The sequence below is a fragment of the Hippichthys cyanospilos genome, chromosome 6, assembly GCF_059441005.1.
Source record: "Hippichthys cyanospilos isolate Australia breed blue-spotted pipefish chromosome 6, RoL_Hcya_1.0, whole genome shotgun sequence".
NCBI lineage: Eukaryota > Metazoa > Chordata > Actinopteri > Syngnathiformes > Syngnathidae > Hippichthys > Hippichthys cyanospilos.
Genome location: NC_142374.1, coordinates 9,762,050 through 9,786,864, shown reverse-complemented (window position 1 = coordinate 9,786,864; position 24,815 = coordinate 9,762,050). Strand labels below are relative to the sequence as shown.

At 38.8% G+C, this 24,815-nt stretch overlaps 2 protein-coding genes across 4 annotated transcripts in view; one reads left to right on the top strand and one right to left on the bottom strand.

Annotated features, from left to right (window-relative positions):
* Window positions 1–12,229, top strand: part of tspan33b (tetraspanin 33b) — a 67,699-nt gene extending 55,470 nt beyond the window's left edge. Inside the window, exon 8 of the mRNA XM_088417851.1 lies at window positions 12,085–12,229. Within this exon, the coding sequence (XP_088273977.1) occupies window positions 12,085–12,132 (48 nt within the window). The 3' untranslated portion in view covers window positions 12,133–12,229. The remainder of the gene's footprint in view (window positions 1–12,084) is intronic.
* The window catches only part of mical3a (microtubule associated monooxygenase, calponin and LIM domain containing 3a), a 71,115-nt gene that overhangs the window by 11,778 nt on the left and 34,522 nt on the right, over window positions 1–24,815 (bottom strand). Inside the window, exons 28-45 of one of the 3 annotated variants that reach the window (XM_088417847.1) lie at window positions 21,885–21,985; window positions 21,660–21,753; window positions 18,174–18,369; window positions 17,365–17,600; window positions 17,039–17,131; window positions 14,569–14,718; window positions 14,120–14,182; window positions 12,030–12,104; window positions 11,823–11,936; window positions 11,647–11,729; window positions 9,535–11,560; window positions 9,348–9,442; window positions 8,888–9,061; window positions 6,684–6,734; window positions 5,782–5,889; window positions 4,765–4,858; window positions 3,540–3,590; window positions 2,470–2,520 (exon numbers count right to left, since the gene is read on the bottom strand). In XM_088417847.1, coding sequence (XP_088273973.1) covers window positions 2,470–2,520; window positions 3,540–3,590; window positions 4,765–4,858; window positions 5,782–5,889; window positions 6,684–6,734; window positions 8,888–9,061; window positions 9,348–9,442; window positions 9,535–11,560; window positions 11,647–11,729; window positions 11,823–11,936; window positions 12,030–12,104; window positions 14,120–14,182; window positions 14,569–14,718; window positions 17,039–17,131; window positions 17,365–17,600; window positions 18,174–18,369; window positions 21,660–21,753; window positions 21,885–21,985 — 3,855 coding nt within the window. The remainder of the gene's footprint in view (window positions 1–2,469; window positions 2,521–3,539; window positions 3,591–4,764; window positions 4,859–5,781; window positions 5,890–6,683; window positions 6,735–8,887; window positions 9,062–9,347; window positions 9,443–9,534; window positions 11,561–11,646; window positions 11,730–11,822; window positions 11,937–12,029; window positions 12,105–14,119; window positions 14,183–14,568; window positions 14,719–17,038; window positions 17,132–17,364; window positions 17,601–18,173; window positions 18,370–21,659; window positions 21,754–21,884; window positions 21,986–24,815) is intronic. The other 2 variants (XM_088417845.1, XM_088417846.1) reach the window with 2 other exon arrangements.

The following is a 24,815-nucleotide window of genomic DNA, read 5'->3' as shown; positions in this document are numbered from 1 at the left end:
ACCGCAACTAAGAGTGAAAGGTGATGATTACAACACTGCATTAAAATGATGGAAGAAATCTACTGTTACTTTGGTCTGAGTCGTTTTTTAATATTTTCGTCATTCGGTGGTCAGTCAGCAAAACGGCGGTCCGTTGGACAGTGCGTTAGTACCGACAACTTCCCACCTCTGACAAATATGTACATTGGCTCCTACAGCCAATTTTGATGCAATTAAGGCGTTCATTTTTTTAACAAGGTACAAAACTTAAACTGTCCGGAGTATAGATTCACCAGCAACAAAACGTTTAAAAAACTGCTATAAGAGAGACATCAGACTCAACATGCTGAATTATGAATTCAAGGTTAGCAAGGGAAGCAGGGCGTACAGGCCCGATTCAAAAAAAGAAAATTCAAACACTCTTGGTACAGATTCTCTACCAGGAATTCTCCAAGTAAAAAGGCTGACGACACATGGAACTGACATCATTTTTGCACCTTCTAACCTGTAAAAGTTATAGTTGGTACCTCGCACTACAGCAGTCTTTGAATTCAGTCATAACCACAGCTAAAACAAAAAGGATGCCTGGAGAATAATGAGAAACAAAACAACAACTATCATATACTGTATGTACACAGAATACAACCTTAACACTTTCAAAGTACTAAAACTGCTGTTGTCAGATGTCAGTTGTCAAAAACTCATTTAATAAATCACACAGACGAGTTTCTGATCATTATACTTTAAATGTAAATTACAGACAATTTACCATTGCAAAACAACAACCACCTCCGCTAAAGTTCTTGTATAATCAACCATCTGAACGAGACAGTTAAAACTGAGCATTACCACCATAAAAAGCAAAGCTTTTTTGGGGTACTTCTCTTGTATTGAAGCCAATTAGTTTGTGAAAGTCTAAGCAAGTGAGTCTGTGGAGGAAAAGTCATTCTGCTAAGTGAAGTTATCGTTACATCCAAACCCCAAGCAATTCCTGTCAAGGGTGACTAAAAACAAGCTACAAGGCCAAACAAAGAGAAGACATGAGCCTCTTAATAATGTGGTGATGCATACACACACACAACCGTTCAAATGAAAACATACTGGGACACAGTGGATTCAGGGGATAAAATTGCATCACATATTAGGGCTGGGCAATAAATCAAATAGATATGATCATCTATCATTTCAAAAATCGACTATTTGAAAACGAGCAATATCATGACAATGTTTTGCAAAAGTGTCTGAATGCTGGATGGGTGGTTTACAAAACACATTTACCAAAGTTAACAACAACTTGTGCTATATGAGCAAGTTATATGCACAAGTTCTGAATGGAAAGTTTATGTTAAAAAAACTGCCTTAAAGTCAGTTTTATACAAATATCATTGGTGGAAAATTGTGTACAGGCTTAACTTTTTGATAAATCAAACCTTTAAAAAATATTTGTTGGGTTTATTACTTTAATTAAAAGAGTAACCAAGATTTTTTGGGGGGCCATAATCGCCCAGCCCTACCTCATATCCAAACAAGAATGTACAGTATTTAAAATGACAAGTTCCAACAAGGTGACAACAAACAAATCAGACAGAAGTTGAAGGGTTGCTTTATCGTTAGCACATAAATACTGGGGGAGGAACAACTGAGCAGGTATGACAGAAATTCAGGGAAGACTGACAGGACACAACTACGGCAAATAAAACAAGCTTGGATTATTTGGACTATTAACAAAGCTGAGATATTTACACTGGGGACAACAGTTAATGGGACAAACATAATGGTTGCTATTGGAAGAACACAAGCTACGCTCTGAATGTTTCCCCATCCCTGTGCACATCCTGGATGCTTCAGTTTAAACTTGCCAGGACTTAAGTCTATAATAACAACAATTTTACAAACAAACATAAGAAATGTAACTATTACGGGAAGCAAAAAAATGATGAGGGGAAACAACTCGCATTACCCGTGGCTCTTTCATTCACTGTATTTAAGAGCGGATACAAACCGGCAAACTGCCAACATACTGTTTTGTTGCTTATTGTGGTTTTATTGATTAAAAAAAACGAATACAGGAAGTCATACATTCAATATTCAAATGCATTTTTTTCCCCCTATCTCATTTCAGTCATTGTATTGGTCATTACTTTTCATATGACTGAATGTGTAAAAATGTATGGATTTTGTTTGTTTATTTAAACACGAACAGAACAATTATGCAACAGTTCTGCTCTGCACCACGGCATGCAAAAATCCTTCATTAATAGGTTTATAAAAATGAGGGTCAATTTTATTGGTGTTGAGAAGGCCAGTGGATACGGACAAGTGAAATGGAGAGGCTTTGTAATGATGCTAAACAAAATCAGCCATCCAACCAGCCAGAAAGTCAATGGAGATAAGATGGGTACATAGCTCCAAGAAAACAAAAAGGTCGGGTGGGGAGAGATTCAGTTAGCCATTAGGTTAGTCTGTTAGCAACAGATTGTAAATACATACCGCCCAGATGTAAGTCCAGGATTTCACTGTAATTAGAATCTCCCCAATAGTCTACAATGACAGGGATATATTAGACATGTGAGTTATTTCAAACTGCCCCACAACAGGCACACAAACAATCCTCCTAAAATGAGCAGGCATGCACACACATACTATCCTGTAGGTACACTTAAACCTGCAGGGGCACTCAAACCCAAATCCTTCTGTACTCACACCCGTGCCCAGTATAAACAGCTTGTAAGCATGAGCATGGAACCAAAAATAATCAATCTGTTTTATGGATTTGTTGCATTGCTGGGAACTGGCTCTGTCTGCTTCATTTGGACTGTTAATAGCAATTCTGTCATCCAATCAAATAAGAGACAAGTCAGCCAAGTATAAAAGATTCCTGTGAAATGTAATGTTTCAGTACTTGATTATTTCTCACCAAAAGAGCATCTGGGACTCAAAGGAAATCTTTAAGTACAAAAACATACAGTACAAGTACAGAAGTATTGGGACAGGCTTTGTAAAAATCAGGGTATGGAATCATTAGACCTTCCGAATAGCCAGCAAATTTTAATTAACTTTACATTTACATTTTACATTTGAGAAGAGTTTCAGGAAAGTACTTCATTTTTCTTCCAAAATGAATGTGACTTATGGCATAAAGATGGTCCAGATGGCTCAATACATCAGTTTATACTGTACATTTAACACAAATTCTAGACTGCAGTCGCCTGTTCATTCAAAAAACAAATGTTTGGAGCAAATATCTGACTTATAATTCTGTAAACCTGAAATCTGAATTAGATTTTTAGCATATTGTGTTGACCGCCAGAACAGACCAGAATCATGGACACGGTCCACACTGGGTGACAGTGAAAGAGACAACATGCATTCAGAACAAGCACACAAAAACAAATCTTTGTCTCCTTAGTGCATGCAGCTCTTCTAACAACGATGGACAATGTTACAGACAAATTATAATGTACAGAGATGAAGAACTTTTGCAGTGTCACCACAGATGGAGCTTATGTAACAGTGTCACATGTAATTCATAAGAAGAGAAACTTTAGTGAATCTAATACCTGATCTTCTTTTGTGCTGTTTGGGTAATGTATAAGTACCTTTGTACATGCCTTTAAGAAAGTAGAGTGGCAAAGATGTTATAAGCAGAAAAACAACTGATTGGCTGGAATGTACAGTTACTTGAAAAATGGATATACAGCACTATACAAAACTTAGTTCTCTGTTAGATTATCATTTATCTTTTCCAGAATTACCAAACATAGCAAGAATGTCACTCGGTAAAGATATAAGCTGTTAATAAAAATAAAAACAATCGTGCTGAGCTTTATCCATGACATAGGTCTCAAACTCCAGTCCTCAAGAGCCGCAAACCTGCATGTTGTTGATGCTGCTCTCTTCAACACACCTGGTTCAAATTATTAGCTCATCAGCAAGCTCTGCAGTAGCTTGAAAATGAATCTAATCATTTGAATTGGGTATGTTTAAGAGAGCAGCATCGAAAACATGCAGGTTTGCGGTACTCGAGGATGGAATTTGAGACCTGCGATCTATGTGATTGTTTGCCCCTTTAATACTTTCAGAAGCTATTCACGGAGAATCGTGGACAGAGATAGGAGGTGCCATGCCCGTGGTGGCCCAAGACTATTGCACAGTATCATATAAGCATGTATTTGATAATATAAGCTTTTACTGCAAATGTTAGCCATCACAAATTATTAGGTTGCTATATTCATGACAACCCTATAATTGAAGATCATCATCACACAAGCCCATAAACAAAATCTTGTAAATAACGCGGACTTTTAATGTTCATGAAACTGCACTACATTATGAACAGTGTGGCTGATTCATAAATAGGTTAGATTGTTGTTTATGCTATGTGTAGGCCCCTTATCAAGAATGTTTATTTCTTATGATAAACGATTAATTGTGTTTGTTGCACAGAAAAATGAAATGTGTGAACAAGATTTAAATTATCTCAAAGGGGCGTCTCTTTTGTTTTTCAAAGGACGTTTACATCACAGTAGTCATCAATATTGTATTTACTATTTCCTTTGTAGCCTGAGAAATAGCTGAATGCAAATAAGCAACAAACTATGACGAGACGTTTTCTCACAGGGGATGCAAGCCTTCAAGCAGTTGCAATAAAAAACAAGCTACAACACTGCCGTGTTTTGGAACATACATTTTATATTGAAGCAGTGAGATTTCTGAGATACTCTGGCACATGTAGTTAAAAAAGAGAGAACGAAAGGGCAGGAATGAATGCACGTGTGTATGTACCTGCTTCTCCTCGCAATGCCTTTTCCACAGCTACGCCTCGCTCCTCCAGCTGCCTCTGCTTCTCCTCCACCTGCTCCAGCTGCCTCTGAATAATCTAATTGTTTAAAAAAAAACATTTTTGATCAAATGCCCACAACAGTACCAATAAGCTCTAAATTAAATCTTGAAAAGTTCGAACAATTATGCAACCAAGAAATCAACTCAAATGGCTGGCATCGCCTTTTCTAATTACTACAAGATTGCATAACAGTAGAATAGCACAATCTACCTCAGTGAAATGCCTCAACTTGTTTACGGTATGTGTTCAGTAGCAAGACCTAAATAACTGATTCACTGCCACTGATGGCTATAGACATCAAAGACTGATTTTTAGTGGGGTGGCAGTGAATGAATTAATTATTCAAACTGTCCTGTATTTTCATAGTTATAAATTCAGTTTCTACAATTAATTGAAACATGTGTAATAGGTAATATCCACCCAACATTTATCTTAACTGCTTATCCTTATGCACAATGTGAAAACCGAGAACCTTTACTTTGGAGGTTTTCTCCTGCTTTCGCATTGATGCAACTTTAATCAGTGTCATGTGGTAACGGCAGAAAAACAAGAGGCCCTTTGGCGCACTGCTAAGAGCTGCAAGAGAGGAAATCTCCAGTGTTTACTGCTGACTCGGCGGCCTGGGAGGAGTACAGCAGATGAGTTGCACAAACCACCAGAGTGAACCTTTTCACCATGGGACACAAAAGTTCTCAGTGCACATGGTCAGAAGAGACTTGCATCGTGCAAAACATTGCATAACATTGTGAATTTTAAATTCACTTACATATACAACATAAATAATTAGGATTGTGCTTGACCCGTTGCTCAATTCTTAAACTATACACTGAACAGTTACATAAAAAATAGCACCACCCCCTATATTCCCAAGATGAATCTATATCGTTATAGAAATATAATTTACAATATTGTAAATTGGTGTCATTAAAAATTGATTTGCTAGTAGTAGGAACCCTAACCTGGGCTCGATGTAACCTCTTGAGTTCTTCCTGTTTTGCTTGTCGTCGAGCAGCTTTCTGGACTCTACGTGTCAACTTGGCATTGAGCTCCTCTTCCGTGTAGGTTTTCTATTGGAATCACAACATGGTGTTAGATTAGACGTCTGTTAAAACCAAAAGAATGCGCATCTTGCAAAGGCGCTCAAGGAAAATCACTAAAAGGAAAATTACTTCCGTCACGGCATGGTGATGAACATTGTCGACTAGCACTTATGTGCGCTGGCTTGGAAAATAAACTAGATTGTCTCTCATATCCCTTAATCTTACATAATATATGCACAAAGGTGCTTTGTGAAGTTAATCTGCAAACAACACATGGATCAAAAGCTCCTTTGGGCACCGTTTACATAAAATTTAAAAACACAAATAATGTACACACACACAGACCTCGTTAGACCTCTTATAGCATTGTTGTACAACAGAAATTTGTCTTTACAGTAGACAATAGGGGGACGCTGACCCCAAATTAAAAACTGACATTGAAGGGTGTTAAAAGCTTGAAAGAGGCAAGCTGGAGCAAAATGCAACAATAGGAGATGTTTGTCCTGTATCCACACTGGTTGTAAAGACCACGTTGCAGTCACAGATAGGTAGGTTAATGTCATATCAGTCAGAAAGAGAAAACCTTTGACATCCGCAGATATCTTTGTGGCCTGAAAGTGAAGCGCTGTTGAGAAGTCATGTTTGGACAGCAGAGTGTATACAGTAAGTGTGAGTGAGTGGGTGGCATGATCCCCCTTGACATGCATCCAGAAAGGACGGTTAGTTCTAGGCCTGATGCTCAAAAGCATTGGTAAACTGGAACATGCGCACAGGATCAGGTAAACAGGGGGTGTTATTAATGGCAATGGATATGATACTACCTTTGAGGCATAAGATCTCTTGAACGCCAGTGCATGAGGGACATAAACAGACTTGGGGAAGGACAAAACAAACAAAAAATGAATAATCAAACACATGATTAAATGGGTTAATGTATAGATTAACTGTTTCAAAAACATTTAAAATCATAGTTACATTTAAACTGAATCAAATGAACAAATTATGGAAAAACATTTCCAACACACACACACAAAAAAAAAGGGGCTACATATTACGAGATTAATCCGTTCCACGGTTGGGCTCGTAAAACAATTCACCGGATATTTGATCTTTTACGTTTTTACCAGGAGTTTTAAACGCATTAGCTCTTTAACATAGGTTTGGATTGCCCGCCATACAGTGAATTCGCCTTACGAGCCCAACCGCGGAACAGATTATATATATATATATATATATATATATATATATATATATATATATATATATATATATATATATATATATATATATATATATAGTATACGTAAAAAGATAGGGGAAAAAAAAGGTTATTTAAGAATGGAACACTAAAAACACAAATTCCTAAGGCATGACTTAGTGGGTACTGGCATTAAATACGACTAGTGTAGATAAAACTCTTACATTAGTCAATGTGATCTCACAAGAATTCTGTAAGAAGTCCTACGAAAAAAAAAAATCTTTACACAACTTCACAAAATGGTTGTCAAGTTGGATTACAAATGTTTTTCCAAAATTAAAACCAAATTAACCTTAGTTCAAAAAAATAAATTATAGCCTAAGTCAGTTTAACATATTGCGCAAAACTTACAATTTAAAAAAAGAATGTCAAACTGTCAAAATGTGTTGGGAAATAGTAAACTCTTGTGAGACCAGGCTTATCTACGGAACTAAAATGCAAAAACAAACACAAGCTAGTAAGCATCTGCTGGAGCTGGATCGCAAGCGGCCAGGCATGACAAGCTTTGATGTCTGCTGCACATTATTTAAATTCAGATTCAAATTCAAAGTCCCCCCGCTTCATTTAAATACATAGAGCATGTTTTAGGGCTGGGTGTGAAAAAAAAATACGAAATACGATTATTTTGGTTGATTTGTTTTAACCAGTTATTCGGCGATTTCAACTGTCCAAAAGTAACTTTAAATATAACATGTAAGAATAACAAGAAATTGAATTGACTACAAAGTAAAATGTATGAAGATAATAATTAAAAACAATGAATGAAATAGCATCATGTATCTTCCTCCGGTGCCTACTTTGGCTTATCAGGCGGAATGGGGGGCCACCCATGAAAGGCATTCACGTTTCCACGAAGAGTAAAAAAAAGAAAGTTGCTGTCGAACCATAATAATAGCTCACCTTTTACAAATTAGGAAGAATATATACAGTAGCTTGAATATATTGAATGTATTGTTACATTACATGTCTGTCAGTGTTCCTTTATCCTTGTGTGTGAACACATTATTTCAAGGAATATACTGTATAGGATTTTACTTTGACTGGTACCATTAGCTTTATTTGCATCATGTGTTTAAATATACAACGTGTGTAATTTGTTGTGTCGTATGTTCAGTTTTACAGTAAACAGCAACAGAACAGCATTTGTCGCACACTTGTAGATACAGCAACGGGGGCATTTACGGTGCTTTCACAGCATAGGTACTTTTTTATATACACACCACGCGATTCTTCTTTACTTTTATTTTTGTTGTAATGTTGTTCTGGTTGTGAGAAGCCAAAAAGCTAAATCTCAATTAAATTTTGATTAATTGTCCAGCCCTTGCATATGAGTTTGTTTCAAATACTGAGTGACTGCATGCCTCTGGCCCTAAACCCAAGTCTATCTACTATATCACGAGAAGTACACAAAGCGTAAAGCAGGGGAGCCAAATCATTTGATTTTTGGGCATTAACATGGATTTCTATGTAATTTAATACCTGTATTTTTAAAAAGTGTTTTATAATTCAAATCTGTACACTTAACACATGTTAATTTGTTGACATAATTTTACACCTTCATTTGTTGTCCAAATTTTCTCATATTTGTGACAAAGAATGATTGATATTTAATGTATTTCATTAACATTGGTAAGAAAAAAACCCAAACAGTTTTCTGATGTAAAGACTATTTATAAAAGAAAACATGCTTATAAAGTCAAATAAATAGACGGTTTGTAAACATGTTGTCTGCCCAAAATTCATTTTTAACCTCCTCCTGCAAAATACCTCGTTGTCTTTTTCCTTTTCGGAATCAACCGCATTTGACCGTTCTCTTTCTTTCAGCCTCTCTTTCACCCGATTTCTTTCTTTTAATTCCCTCTTTATATCCTTGTCGATTTTCTCCTCCTTTATTGCTTCCTTGTGCATGCCTGATACTAGGTCAAAGATGTCCGTGTGTCGCTAGAAATGGAAATTATTGAAAAGAAAATGTTTAAGAGGTAAAAAGATACACTGACTGTGTCGATAATCATCATCATTTGTAAATGATATTTTGCAGTTCATTAGCCTTTGTATGTGTGCGACTACAGTACGCTTGAGCTAAAATTGAGATTACAAATTGAAGTGAAAATAAGATGCATTCAGGTTACTCAGCCTCAATCGTTCAGGTGGTGATAAAAGATCATTTCAGTGGATGTTTTCAAAGTGATCGCTAGTGTGAAAGACGCAAAATTCATTATTGACTCACATCTGCCTTTGACCTCTGGGACGATCTCTCCAGAACGTCGTCGCATGACAGGTCAGAATCCTCAGAAAAGCTCAGGTTTCTGCGTGACTTTGCATCTGTCATAGACAAAAAGCAGAAGTCAAGCACAAAGTTATTCACAAATTCAACCCTAAAGAAATTGTTTTAGCCACACAGCATCATATTTTACCTGCTGACTTTCCAACTGGAGATGTTCTCTTCTTTCCAGAGTCCTGAGTAGTAGAGCTGGATGACGGTGTACTGGGACACGACTTGTCATCTTTCTTCTTTTTGTCCTTTTTGTACCCTGAGAAGACAGCCTTCCACAGCGACTTGTGTTTGGGCGGTGTCTCTTCTGCACCCGAGAGCCGGCTACTGTCGTTTTTTGCCTTCCTCTCCTTTTTGTTTTTGCGGGGTGAGAAGAGAGAACTTCTTTTCTTGCTCTTAGTCGTGGATGAGCTGTCAGAGGACGCCACAGAGCTGTCCAGACTCCTGTTGCTGCTGAAGAGACGCTCGGGCAGAGTCTCTTTCTTTGATTCAGGAGCTTTTACAGCGGATGTCTTTGGCGATACTGAAGACTTTTGACTTTTCACAGACACCTCTGGGGTGACACTCCAGGCAACTTTAGGTGAGGTACCCTCTTCTACGGTAGACTCTTTCATTTTATTTAGTTGCTTGGCCATTTCTTCTTTAAGAGCCTGACTCTTTATGGACTTTTCTCTTGCCCGTATCCTTTCCTCAGCTATCTCTTTGGCCTCTGGCGAGAACTGAGTGGCCCTCTGCGTCTTAGAAACTGGGTTTACAGGAATAATGGGTTTGCCGTTTTCCATTGCTAAAGCCAGGTGAAAGGGAGGTCGGTCTGCTCTGGCCTTGCTGTTAGGTGGAGTGGAAAACTTATTCGTGCTGGCCTCGGGCGTTCGCTCATCAAAGTTTTCCTCCACATCATCAGCAAATGGAATTTCTTCCACTGTCTCCACAAAGGACTTCCTCAGCTCCTCTGACCGAGGCTTCTTCTTCTCCCGCATGATAACTACAGATGTTTCTAGTAGATCTGCTGATGGCGACAACACTTTCCTGGGTGCAGGTTTGGGTGCAGATACAGGACTCTGTTGGGTTCTCTTTGCAGGAATAGGAGTGGTTAATTTTGGTGGTTCTTTGGCAAGCTCGCATGAAGGTTTTTCTGTCCCGTTGCTCCAAGGGACTTGGTGTTTTTGGTGCCTGAGTACCGCAGGGGACTGATTAATAGGCAATGGTGGTGGTGGACTGGAAGGTGGAGTGAGCATGACGGAGTCAGAGGTGGTATAGCTGTCAGTGTTTTCCGTTAGACTTGTTGCCATACTACTATTTAGGCCCAGACCTGAGCTACTGCTAAATTCTTTCGTGTCGCGGTCATTGCTTTTACCCTCCAAGGGAGCGATTGGTGTAATGACTTGGCCCTCAAGTGTGATGTTGAGTCTGCGAATCACAGTGCGCCCAGCAAAAGTAGGTTTCTGATCCGCTGATATATCCTGCGCCTGTTTATTTGCAGGGGTGGATTCTTGTGCTGGACTCTTAACACTCTTTTCCAAGATTTTACTACTGCGGTCTAAAGGAGACAGACCAAGGCTTTTTCGGATCTCAGCACTCTTCAACCAAAATTCCTCAATGATATCAGTCTTTTTTGTCAGAGATTCATCTGTTGAAGAATCCTCCGAATCCGGTGCGGCGTTGTCAGTTCTGGCCATTGGCGTTGATGTGATATTTGGAATAGGCTGGGTTCTCACAGGAGATTCACAGGCCACGGGTGATGAAGGTTCATGACAGGGCAAAGGCTGTGCACATATTGGAGATAGTGGGTTACCAGTAAGAGGGCAAATTGATCGGTGGGGGTACACCGGAGATTTAGTTGGGCATGATTCTTGTAATGGAGTAGGCTGGGAACGAATCGGTGAGCCATCCGGTGACTTTACAGGTGATCGGAGCGGGGTCTCGACGGCTAGAATAACCGGAGAGTTGGCAGTGGAGTTGGCAGGCGACTTATTGAGTGGTGAGCTGGGCGCTATCACAGAAACAGCGGCTGGAGAAGCAACAGGGGAAGGCTTGAGGACAGGTGAAGAGCTCTTTGTAGCTGGTGATGATGTTGCCTGCTCAACTTTTGGTTCCTCGAAATGCAATGATTCTGGGAACAAGCGGGTGTCTGCAGATTTTACCTGAGACTCAAAAGATGTCTCTATTAACTGAAAATAAAGATGGGTCAGGAATGATTATATACAGGAAGACATAGAAAAACCCGCATACAAAAAGAGCATTGGGATTGTCTCACCTGTCTTTCAAGTTCTTTTGCAGGTGAGACTGGCGATAGGACAATATCATCATCTTTCAGTATGTGTTCAGTGCTGGATGGTTCTGAATGGCATTAAGAACAAAGACATCACTACTTGTTTTATATACAAACCACATCTAACCAATAAGTTTAACAGAATGATTGATGACATGTACCAATATCTGAAGTCAATCCCACACTTTCACATGTTTTGTCTTCCTCTGGAATAGTTCCATTGGGATGTGATGTTTGCAAACGTGCCTCAGCTTCTGCATCTGAGGGGATGTTATCTAAAAAGAAATGCAAATGATTAAGCTTTCTTTTTCAGTTATTTCAGTTTTAGAACATTTATTAGAAATTCATTCATGGTTATATCTACGTACCTTGGTCCATTTCTGTACCGGGTTCCATATCTGGACTATCTGCTTCTGCTTCCAGATCATCATCCTCACAAGGTTCTGGAGTGAAGCAAATGACATGAAGTAAGCCCCAAGTCTTTTTGGTCAAGAATATTAGGCAACACAAGTCAAATGTTGTTTTTGTCTATTATCAATGCAGCTGTCACAGCTGACTAGAAAATGAGCCAGTTGGGGGGAGGGTGGGGGGGTCAACTTAAATGAAAATGTTGGGTGTTGCAAAATAATCTCATAAGTAAATCCTTGTTGGTTTGGAACGCTATACATATAATACAAAATTATTCAAAGTCAACATTTGGAATTAGAAATAAAAAGCAGTTACAGAAAAGCAAGTCATGCATCTTGCATTTGTCAGAAGAAAAGGGGCAACAAAAACATGACAGCATGAGCAGGGATGAGCAACTGGTAGCCTGCAGGTCACACTCAGGACTGGCTTTCAACTCATTTTTTGAAGATAAATAGAAGCCCTTGCTGCAGATCTTAGCGGCTGAAAGTTATTAGTAATAACAGACATCACTGACCAGCGCCTCTAACACTAAGATTGTTGAGCAGCAGAAAAAAAAAAAGAAAGCATGTGCAGGCTTCTTACCCAGGGCAGTATTAGGTCAAGGAAATGGTGCCTTTCAGATAAAGTAAGCTATATGTTCAATAAAATTGCCTAGTTTACTTCAACATGCCATAATTTAACTAGGCATGAATGATTTATGATTCAGTTGCCACTACACCGTTGATGACAAAAATACACTTTTTTTTTAATCAAAATAAATGTTTGGTTCAAAATGAGTTAGCAAAACACAAAGTCAACACTTAATAGTAAACAAATGCATATTGTGGCTGTGAAAGATACACACAGAGGGGATAGATTTTACTGCTCTACGGTTTTTCACACTGTATTCGCACTGCCTGTTAATTTCAGAAGGAATGGTCATGGTCATGGTAGTACAACGCACAAAAAAGATCCTTGCACTAAATGACATTTTGCTGTTCAACGTTTTTGTTCAATCTTTAAACGAGATTTAATCATATATTTGTTTATTAATGCGAGGAACCTTTGTGTAAATCTTGAATTTTTCACTGCAGGATTCTATGTTTTGTGGTGGATGTTTGAATGGATGTTTGAATATGTTGAAAATTAAAACGTGAAGATGCTTGTCAATTTTCAAAGAAAAACATGGACAGACATATCTTTTATCTTTTGTCCTAATCTAAAATGTCATTTTTGTCATGCATCTGATTTGGTATTCCAAGGTCCTATGTGGCCCAAGTAGTACAGTACTAACAAAAATTTGTGGCACTGTCAATCGTTTAAGTTGTCAATCCCTGATTTACAGGATAAGCAGTGATGATTTATATGGTAATTGAGTCTTCTTATAAAGGTACACTGGACCCAAAATAACCAGGTTACACTATAAGCATTTTTTGTGCATTTTCCCCATTCATTTCATCCATTTTCTAGAGCCGCTTATCCTCACAAGAGTCATAGGCTTGCTGGTGCCTATCCCAGCTGACTTTGGGCAGTAGGCAGGTGACACCCTGAACTGGTGGCCAGTCAATTGCAGGATACACAGAGACAAACAACCATTCACACCCTGAAATACACAATTTAGCAAGTTCAGTTTAACAATGCTGGCTAAATTATTAAACAATAGTATAGCATAGTATAGTATAAACCACTCATATTCAACATTTAAAAAAATAGAAAAATCTAAGTTTTTAAACCAGTGATGAGTTTAGATCACTTTGAATAAAACCATATTGTTCACACATCACCTTATTAGTTTGCAGGCATCACATGTACCAGCCACATGTTACAATAAAAGGAGCATAAAGTGTAGGAAACAGACATTCCTGAAGTTTGGTAAGGTGCAAAGACATGGTGAAAAACAGGTCATAAGTAGACCACAAGAAAAATGAACTCCTGACAATGGCACTCCTTTCAGCATGCTTGTGAGTGTGTATCATTTGTGCATGCTATGCTGCAACAGGTCAGCCAAAAGACAGAGATAGAGATATGAATCTTAAATGGGATGTTATAATCCCTCTTAAATCTGTGCTACCTCCAGACATTGAATCCAACCAGACTTGCACTGCTTCGTGCCGGGCAGATGTGTGGGCAGGTGCTACATTCAAACCAGAAGATACAGCTCAATAAAGTGGTTGTCAGGGGAGTAACAGTAAGGTAACAGGACACATGGGAGAAAACCAAACACAAAAGATCAAAGTGGAAACAAAGTAGAACTAAAAATAATCAAAATCATTGACAAGAAGGTGACACGGTGTGCTGGGGTAAAGACCTTTTTCACCCCAAAGAAACAACAAGGACTTAGACAAATCAAGGGGAAAAAAAAGCAATTTGAAACAAACATACAAAAATTAAAGACCTATATCAGTCAGGTTAGTCGGGGAAGAAAACACCTCCTGTGATGTGATGGCACACTGTAAACCTTAGGGGGGGGGGGGGGGGGGGGGGCACTTTCCCTGGTCTTGGCTACTTTGGGTGCTTTACCTGTAGAGGGCTGTGTGAGCTCAATGGGCTGCGAGGTTGAGACCAGCTGACCACCCTCATCTGTCTCTGAGTCTTCATGTGTTCCCTCCATACTTGGAACTGCAAGAGGATCCAAATGCTGAGGGACTTGATGCATTTGTTGCTTCTTGGCTGAATAAGGGTGTTGTGTGAGTGTCAGTGTGGTATTTTGTGCAGACAAATGAAGAAGAAGTAGGACAACAAAGTGGGAAAGGTACAGAAAAGATGAAAATGGGAGGACATGAAATGATAGGACAAAGATGACAGGGAGAGAGGCACAGAAGAAGTTAGATTAAAAATGCAACCATAATCAAAGAGGCACGGCTGCATGCAGTAGATAAGCAGCAAAAAAGTTAAAATATTCATGAAATTAATGAAAATTAGAGTGAAAAGAAAACAGTCTTCCACAATTTCAGCTCTGAAAAGTGGGAGTGTGTGTGTGTGTGTGTGGGGGGGGGGGGGGGGGGGTATTATTTGATTAGTATTTAAAAGGCAAACAAAAAGATTTATTCAGGGTTCCTACGCATTTTGATTCAAAATTTCATACATTTCCAAAGACTAATTTCCGGATTTTTTTTCTCTCTTACAGAAATAAGCTTCATCTATCGTTGTATCTGTGTGTCATAACGTGTACTTTAATTATTCTTAAAATTGTTAGTACATTGTCAGTTCAGAGCTTCTTTTCATTTTTTTTTTCTTCGAAGATAAAAACATAACCAGGCACACTGCAATTCAATGTATACAGTGGACCCTTGGTTTACAAGATGAATCCGTTCCGCAGTTGGGATCGTAAGGCAAATTTGCCGTATGGCGGGCAAGTCAAATTGCCGTATGGCAGGCAAGCCAAACCTATGTTAATTAGCTAATGCGTGTAAAAGCCCAGGCAAAAAAATAAAAATTGTATATACATATGAAAAATTGGTATCAAAATAGTATAGTAAGTGCTACTTATAATATACATGCTTACAATCAAATAACATCATAAATAAAAAATATTTAAAGGATTTATTTACCTTTGAGTGGCGCTTGTTATAGCCATATTCCCTAGTAAGGGCAGCCTAGGCTAGGCTATCTTAGCTTTCTTTGTATTTCTTGATTATCTCCAGCTTCGTTTCCATATAAGTCATCTTCTTTCTTAGCGATCTTGGGACTCATGGATAACTAATTCAAGTTCAAATTAAGCACAATGCATAATAAATACAATGTTGAAAGCACTCTCACACGAGATCAAGTCTTTAAGCAGCCATCTTTGTGACTCTATGCGCCAACCATTGGCAGACCACCATCTTCATGACCCCATCACGCTGACCAATAGTAAGACCAGTATCTTAGAGAGTCGAGATGCCTTCCAATAGCAGACCAGCATTGTAGTGACATATTGCAGCAGAGGCAGTTTGACGCCAACAGAAAATACGAGCAATTACCTAAAAATTCTCAAGAGGGAGGCAAAACATACACAGCCAACCCCACAGGTCATGACAGTTGTTGATATTAATCGCAAAGCGGGATATTTGCCTTTAACAGGAGATGAAAAACTCTGTATTCCAAATTGCAACGTGAAAAAAAAAACGAAAGCCAGGGGTGCCGTAACCCGGGGGTCCACTGTACAAGTAAAACAAATGTATGAACACACATACAAAAAAAAAAAAACTAAAAACTGTAGCTATACTTGTTTGGAACATGGACCTAAATCTCTGTTTACATCAAATCCTAAAAGGCAAAAATCTCTTGACACTGAATGTGAACACACAATCTCTATGCAACACAGGACAAAAATTTTGAAATTCAAAAATGCAGACAAACAAAAAACCTACACCTTAAACCTGTCATAAGCAGGATTTTCTGGTTGGTCCATCCTAACCACCTAGGACCTACATTTTTTTCCCACACCAAAACATAGATTTCAAAAACCTCTTGACAGTGAATTTCTATGCAATGCAGGACAAAAATTTTGGGGAACTGGATTGACAAGATTATTTTCTCAAGTGTTTGTTCTCACGCAAATTGTGCTTGACCCAGCATGAAGCATGATTTGGATTGATTAAATTAGTTTTGGAAACATCTCATTTTCAAATTTAGAATAGTGTAATTTAAAAGACCTATAATATTAGGGAAACAATATGTTTGTATTATTTTCCCATTCTTTTCCATATTTTTAATATCTGGATTGAGCAAATATTTCTAAGAATCATCCTGCATAGGAACCCCATTTAATAGATAGCAATATGGTTATGATGTATGTATGTATGTATGTATGTATGTATGTATGTATGTATGTATGTATGTGTGTGTGTGTGTGTGTGTGTGTGTGTGTGTGTGTGTTGGGGGGGGGGGGGGGGGGGGGGGCGCCAAGGGGAAAAAAAAATACAAAGCGCACAATCCCTGAATAAGGCCAAACCAGGAGGACTTGGCCACACTCATTCGTAACATCCACAAGCAGTTGTGCTGCTACCTTTAAAAGTACAAACATCATCTTCATCTGTCAGGTACTTTTCCAGCCAAAGGCCTGACTGGAGCTCCCTGTCCCAGGGAGAGTAATCTCCCTCTGCCCACAGGCCGGAGCAGAGGCCCACCGACAAAAAAATAATAATTCACACAAAAAATAACAAGGGAAAAAGTGGAAAAAAGTAAAACACATTAAGGACAAGAGATGTTGAGACATTACACATTAAACAGACATCAATCAAAAGTAGAAAGTGTTGGAATGGTCCAGACTTGACAACACAAATGTGAATCGATAAAATGAAAAAATAAACCACAATGAATTCACAACCATACCTTCACTGGACTCTTCATCGTCATCCTCCTCTTCTGCCTCGTCAAGTTCAGCGAGAGCCTCATCCTCTACGTCGTGGTGTTCACCCCTAAGTTGGGCGTGGAGCAGCACTGCCTCCTTCCAAGGGACACCTCCAAGGTCTGAGGGGCTGTGAAGTTGCTGCTCCTCCTCCAACTCCACTTCTACCTCCTCTTGGTCATCTTGCTCATCATCTTCCTCCATATCTGAGTCTGAGCTACTGCAAAAAAGTCAGGCAAGGATTTTGTCTCAGAGTTAGTTGAATATGGTACTGTGACATCTATAGTATGAATTACATATGGTGTGACAAGACCTTTGTTATACAGAATAATAAAGAAAATATTCCTGAGCATTTTTCTCTGACAAGCTGTGAGTTAATTCACACATGCACTTTTAGATTTCCTGAGCCAGTGGTTCTTGACCATTATTTTTTTTCCAATGATGAACCTTCTGTGATTTAATTTTAATTCTAAAAGAAAATGATGAATGCTCAAAGTTAGCTAAAATGAAAACAGAACATGTTTTGAAATATTATGTGCCACTTTTACTTATTTTCTTTAAAAAACAATCTGAAATTGAATTTTTATGGGTGGAGATTTTATGTTTTAGGAAATCTTGTCCAGCCCTAGCTGATACCTATTTGCTGAACACTGTTAAAATTCCAAATTAAAAAGTCACATTTGTGTTTTCAAGATCTGTTGTGGCTCATTACTTGCCAACGCAAGAACTCCTTTTTGGATAATATCTGAAGGTTTTGTAGTTGGCAGGGAGGCCTTGTATTTACAGCTCTTACCTGGAGCCCAGATCGATGTCTGTGGCTTTATCCAGCACACTGCTGAGATTATGTTCTGCCAGTGTCTCCTCAGGCACCTCCTCCAGGTCCTCCTCCCTTTGTAGGGACAGTCGGTAGTTCTCCAGCTCAATTCGCTCAGGTGTTCCGCGAAGCCGCTTTGCTAGGCTTGGCTCCTGTAGGCCATTGGCTTCTGGTACTGTGGTTGAGAAAAAAAATGTGGAGAGAGAACTAATGTGAAACATCAGTTTCAGAAGAGCATGAAGATATGAAATTACAGTCAACGCCCTCCATTCGCAGATGCGGTATGTGGCAGGATGGCCATTTTAGCTACCCCTGGCAACAAAACTGAGTACACCCCTGAGTAAAAATGTCCAAAGTGTCAATATTTTGGATGGCTACTATTATTTTCCAGCACTGCCTTAACTTTCTTGGAAATTGACCATGCCTCCATGATGGCATTACAAGACTGGCGTATATTCCTCCATACTCAGTTTGAGGATACTCCAGAGATGTTCATTGGGGTTTAGGTCTGGAGACATGCCTGGCCAGTCCACCACGTTTACCCTCATCCTTTTTAGTAATGCAGTGGTCGGCTTGGAAGTGTATTAGGGTCATTATCAAGTTGGGAAATCTGCCCTGCATCCAGGTTTTCAGAGAGATGATCATGCCCTGCTTCAGAATCTCAGCTCAGGTTATCATTCACAATTTCAGCAATGAACTGTAGCTCCAGAGTCGCAGCAGCACTCATGCCTCCTCAGACCATGACACCCCGCCCATGACTACAAGTAGGCAAGATACATGTGGGATGCAAGTGCACACCGCTTGACAGTCTAAAGTAAATACATTTATCTTGGGCTCATCAGATCACAGCACATGGTACCAGTCCATGTCCTCAATCTGCTTGTCTTTAGCATAGTGTGTGTGGGATTTCTTGAATATTATTTTTAGAAAGAGAATTCCTTCTGGGATGACAGCCATGCAACCAATTTGATGCAGTACAGGGCGTATGGTCCGAGCACAGACAGGCTTACTCAACCCATCCCTTCAACCTCTGCAGCAACGCTGACAGCAGAACTCATACGTCTAATTTCCTAAGACAACCCTCTCGATGTGAGGCCAAGCATGTGCACTTAAGTTCTTTGGCTGACCATGACGAGGCCTCTTCTGAGTGGAACCAGTCCTCTGATACCGTTGGATGGTTTTGGCTACTGTGATGCAGCTCAGTTGGCAATCTTTTTATAGCCACCATTATTTTGAAGTAAAGCATCCTGTTTTTTTATTTGTCAGATTTTAGATATAAATTTGCCATGAGATGCCACGTTGAGCTTGAGTGATCAATAAGATAGTGTGAAACTAAAATACCAAACTGAACACTTGCTTCCTATTCGTATCCGACACCGTGTAACCCTAACAAGTCACACGACGACACTGAGGAGGGAAAATGACTAATGTGTTCTATTTGGATATTTTCACTTAGGGCATACTCAAATTAAAACAAAGAAAAGAAATAATGAAACTCCAAATCCTCAGATGCTCAATCACATATATACAAGTGCTGACTGTACAGCATACAATCGGGCTGCCATAATAAAAACATTTGTTTTAATAACTTCTAATTACCTATCCATAGGGAAAGAGTACATCCACTATGGGCGCTATCACATGTCATTGTGTATGTGCCCAAATCCACATGGAACAAAACACATTTTCTGACTATTAAAAACTCACTGCACCATCGCTCCACAAATTTGTATATACTGTAAGTACACAAAAGAAAGTGACAAGACACTGGTATTTAAATCTATAACTGAATTTATTGAATTTGATATTATTTCTAAAACAAATCTCAAAAGACATATACAGCACAGCATGTCATTGGTACATGGTGGGTGCTTTGCCTTTTTCCCATCCTGAGAAGCATATCCTAAAACTTTATTATTTTTTTTTAATGGTGAATCATATTAATGTGTAACTGAAGTTCTGCCAGTTGCCTATTCACTAAATTGAGCAAGAATAAAACACCTTAAAATATAGCATGAGCACTGAGAGACAGAAAATATATAACTAGGTTGTTAGGGTAGTGGTTTATCATTCCTATTTTCTTGGTTTGTTTAACTGAGTTTATCCGTCCAGTTAAACAAAATCATACAGGTAAAATGTTCAAACAACTGACAATTTAAATATCTGGCACTACTTATCCACGATATACCAAAATGGGTACAGAACTATTTACAGTAAAATCATGTCTGTGGAAAGAGAAACCTTACAGCTAGTTTGGCTGTAAGAAAAGTGTATTAATAAGATATCCCCTAGTGAGTGAACGACTATAATCAGGTCTAACACTACAGATTATTGAAAGATGACAGGTTTTCTTACGACTTATGTGATTTAAACCTACAGTCTACTTTATACAACACTTGCCACATACTGCAACAGGCCCTACTCTGCACTAAAAATCAAACTACTAGGTTTGTAAACGCATTGCTGATAGTGCTGCAAATATTACAAAGAGAGGTTGATGGATACAGTATAAGATGGCAGCAGAAAAACTCCAATTACAGGCAATAAAGCACAACAGCCCTGCTAGCAGTTTTAAGATGCTCTGAAAGGAGGGGTAAAGGTAAAGCTCACAAAAGCACTGATACAGGCACTTGGTCACAGTGAGATCAGTCCACTAGTCTAGAAAGTTCCAGTGAAAGTGTAGTACTGTTACAGAGACACATCAACAAGCAGGCTTGAAAGGAAACACGCCACACAAGAGGCTGAACTAAAAGTGAGCAGTCACAGGCCATTAGCGGTTTGGTTCACCAAAAAAAAAGAAAATCTAAAGAGGCTCTTAATTAAAACAGGCATGCCAAATAGTGAGCCGTATTACCAAGGCGCAAGGGTTATTTATTTTTACATGTATTCAACATTTCTGACTTGAGAGTTGATTAAAAAAAAAAAAAACTATTCAACCCTTTTTCATTTGCAAGCCAAGAAAAAAAAAGCAGTTTAAGATGCACCATTCACTTTGAAAAGAAGGCTGCCAGAGTGCTTCTGCTGTTTGTGCAAATCAAAACATTACTGCAGACGTGAACATAACAAATGGTGCACCTTAAAAGAATAAGTCCTTCACGAAGACAATGAATCACATCTATTTACACAACACTCTGCAAGCATAGGGCGTCAATACAATCAATCACAGGAGAACGTGCAAGGGTTACACCCTACATAGTTACACAGAGGTTAGGAAAGAATAGAAGAAAACCAAAAGGTGCAGAGGAGTGCCATGCTAGAGGAAGTTGAGTAGGGCATTGATGGTGAAACAGCAAAGGAGATATAAGGTGTAGCTACACAGGAAGGGAGAGTCAAGGGGGTTGTGTGCCACCTGGTGGCACGTCCAAGAAAGTGTGCAGCAGAAGGAGCGCAGCGAGACTCCGCAACCTACGGCCATGCCGTCGTGGCATGGCACAGCGGCCACAGCGAGAGAGGAAAGTCGTGTACCTGAGGGCCGAATATCCGCTGAGGGGCCTGCCACTTCCATTGGCCTTCCGGGAGCATCCACCAGCGCCGCAGGAGTTGGGGACGCCCGGTTCTCCTGTCAAGGTTGAATGATGTTTGACATTAGCCAAAAGCCACAATTTTCAAAAAACATGCTTTCATTGAACTGCAAAAAATATTTTTGCAATTTCGTTTACTTTTTATTGTCAACTCTAATCAATGAAATACCTGAGATGTGGTTGGGGCTGAGGTGGGAGAAGGTGCGGGTCTCTTTCTCTGGGCATAGCCTGACAGACGATAACAGTAGTGCGGCTTGCAGTAAAATTTACCTGTAGACAAAAATTAATAAATGTTTAAAAAAAAAAAAAGAACAAAAACATTTGCATAACTGACAGGCCTTGTGTATTTCTACAGAATATAATGCGCTCTAGAATGTCTTAAAAACTCACTTATGGTTCAAATAGGGTAGACCTAATATTTGGGTTTATACGACAAAACATTTCAGGTAGTCTTGAGACATTTTCAGCACTAAAAAGTTTAATATTTTGTATGTAATTGATTTAAAATCACAGTTATTTTTTTAACGTATAATTAATACCTTTAAATAACATTTTTCCCATTTGCTGTCAACTGAAAATTATGTCACAAGTACTCAAGTGTGAAGTAACGACTTCACAACATGGCACGACTTCCGGGTTTGGTCATTCATAAGCTAAGTCGTGATTTGTCGTTACCGGAGTCCAGCGTATCATTTTCAGACAGAAAGTGGCAACACGTTAAAAAAATATGTTCATGAACTACTACTAGACAAAATATAAACTTTTCACTGCTGAAAATAACTAAAGTTTAGAATCACTTTAAGTTTAAAAAAAATAAAAGGCCTGCTGTTTTACTGCTGTGCCTCTAACGTTACCAAAACAAAATATTACTTGACATGAAACAAACAAAGGTGATCTGCTGAACTCTTGTGGTAGTTTTGTTTCAAAATTCACTTTCAGGAGTAATACAATAAAAGCAAAAATTTAAAAGCAAAGAGTATTTTGATCACTACACAAGCCTATTATTCCCTATCTTTTTGTTATCCTCATGTCAGGATCAGTGTTGTGACTGTAATATTCTGTCATACTATTTGAAAATGTGCCAAACCAAAAAAAACAGTGGATTAAGAGGTCTATTATCCATTGTACTTTATATTAGCACTGGGATGCACAGGTATGTCAACTTTGATACTCAACAAAAAAAAAAAAAAAGTTGATTCTGGCAAGTATTTAATACCTCTTGCCACCAGACGCTGGTGCTGGTGTTTAAAGCATCCAATTGTCAGAGTGTGGAAAGTACACTCATTGTGCAAAAGCACGTAAATGCAGAAATATTCCATGTGCACAAGCTTTTATGTAGACTCAAAAGATTTTCCTAATGGAGCTCTGATGCAGATTTTTTTCAGTGTAAATGAGCCTAGAACATACAGTGTTATTTATTTTTTTTTTTTGGATCTCAATAAATGATCATAGATAAAAGTGAGACTTAATTGGACTGAACTGCGAGAAGACAGCTTGATTCCAGACACTGAAGGGAAAAACAAGCATTGTAATGTTTCCTGGCTTGATTTTTTTCAAGTTCAGTTCTCAAAACGGAGAGCAACCACCACTAAAATTCATAAAGACATTCCTACGCTTGTCCACTTCAACCTGTGACAAATATAAAAACAATCAGCAAAATAGTTTTAATTTGATTGACAGTAAAGGTGAGCTCCGATTAGCTGACAAAATAAAAGACATTGTGATGATCGATTGATTAATGTGCCTGTGAATTTTGGTGGCGGCTAGTCCTAGTTCAGATAGTCAGAAACTTAGGGATGCTAAATTATGCTACTTTCTACGGATAACTAGTTTAACGACAACTACTGCAATTGCCACCAGCAACATTCGAATGCTAATACAGCCAAAGTTAGCGGTATTAAATTAAATTGTCTTCCTACACAAATAATAGCACGGCGCCCGCTAATGGGAGCAAACTTTGGCCATGTTTGCCAAAGATTGCAGGTCTGTGTTGAGGGGCAACATGCGCTCACTAAGTGGTCACTTGAGTGAGTCCATGCCGAAGGTTGTCTTCATTAAATTTTAAAGTTGGATTTTGAAAAATCCAGCACATCCACGGGCAACACCAGTGAAGATGGATACATAGATTTTTTTTTTGTTTTTTATTTTTAAATATGGACCCTGGGTCCAGCACCAAAGGAGCCCGCGTGACAGATGAGCATGGCTGAATTGGAAAGATTATTTTCTGATTAGAAGTGAGGAGTATAGCCCTTCAAAATGGACTTTGAATAAAAAGTAACTAAAATTATTGCTTATGAACTCACAAGTAACATTTAACGAAGCTGTTAGCTATTTACAGATTTCTCCAAAACAAGATACATTTGAAAATGCAATTTAACACTATAGTCCTGATTTAACAAAAATATACATGAATTGAGCTTGTTATTGAAAAACAGGCCATTCCTCCTGAAGTGGCCCTTCAAGCTTTTTTCGCAAACACATAGGCTCGACGAAATCTGCATATAATTTAGATTAATCAGAATAGCGTTGCTGTTCTTGTTGAGAACCGGATCCCAACGCTTCCATGGTATCGTTTGCAGGTTTTGCATATGATTGTCTTATCGATGTCAGTCCGGAGGTATGGCGTCTTGGCCACACACACGTCGCGTCAAAACATGCGTAGCAACACAGTAGTAGCCTGTATGGCTCCTCATAACACAAACACCCGAAGGTTTTGAGGTGAATGAAAACAGCCAACTTGAAAAGTTGATATGCATGGACACACACAGGATGCTGTTGTGTCTTTGCTGTCACTTTTTTTTAACCCTCCTGAGTGCTCGGCTAAGCTGCAACATTACCACATCCTCTCCCATTAATACTTAGGTAATTGTAGCACAGTTTTGCCTTGTTGGAGAATGTGCTCTTACTACTAATGTAAAGGGAAGCCTTCTCTTCCATTTATTTCAATGGTGATAGAGGCAATACAGTCTGACGAGATTATCTTAGACTGACAGTACTCGATAAAGAGTAAAGTAACCCAGGATTAACAAATACACTGGGCATGGTTGAAAAAACTGATACTTGACTAACTTTTACTCTCAGAGAGTGAGCAACGATGTAA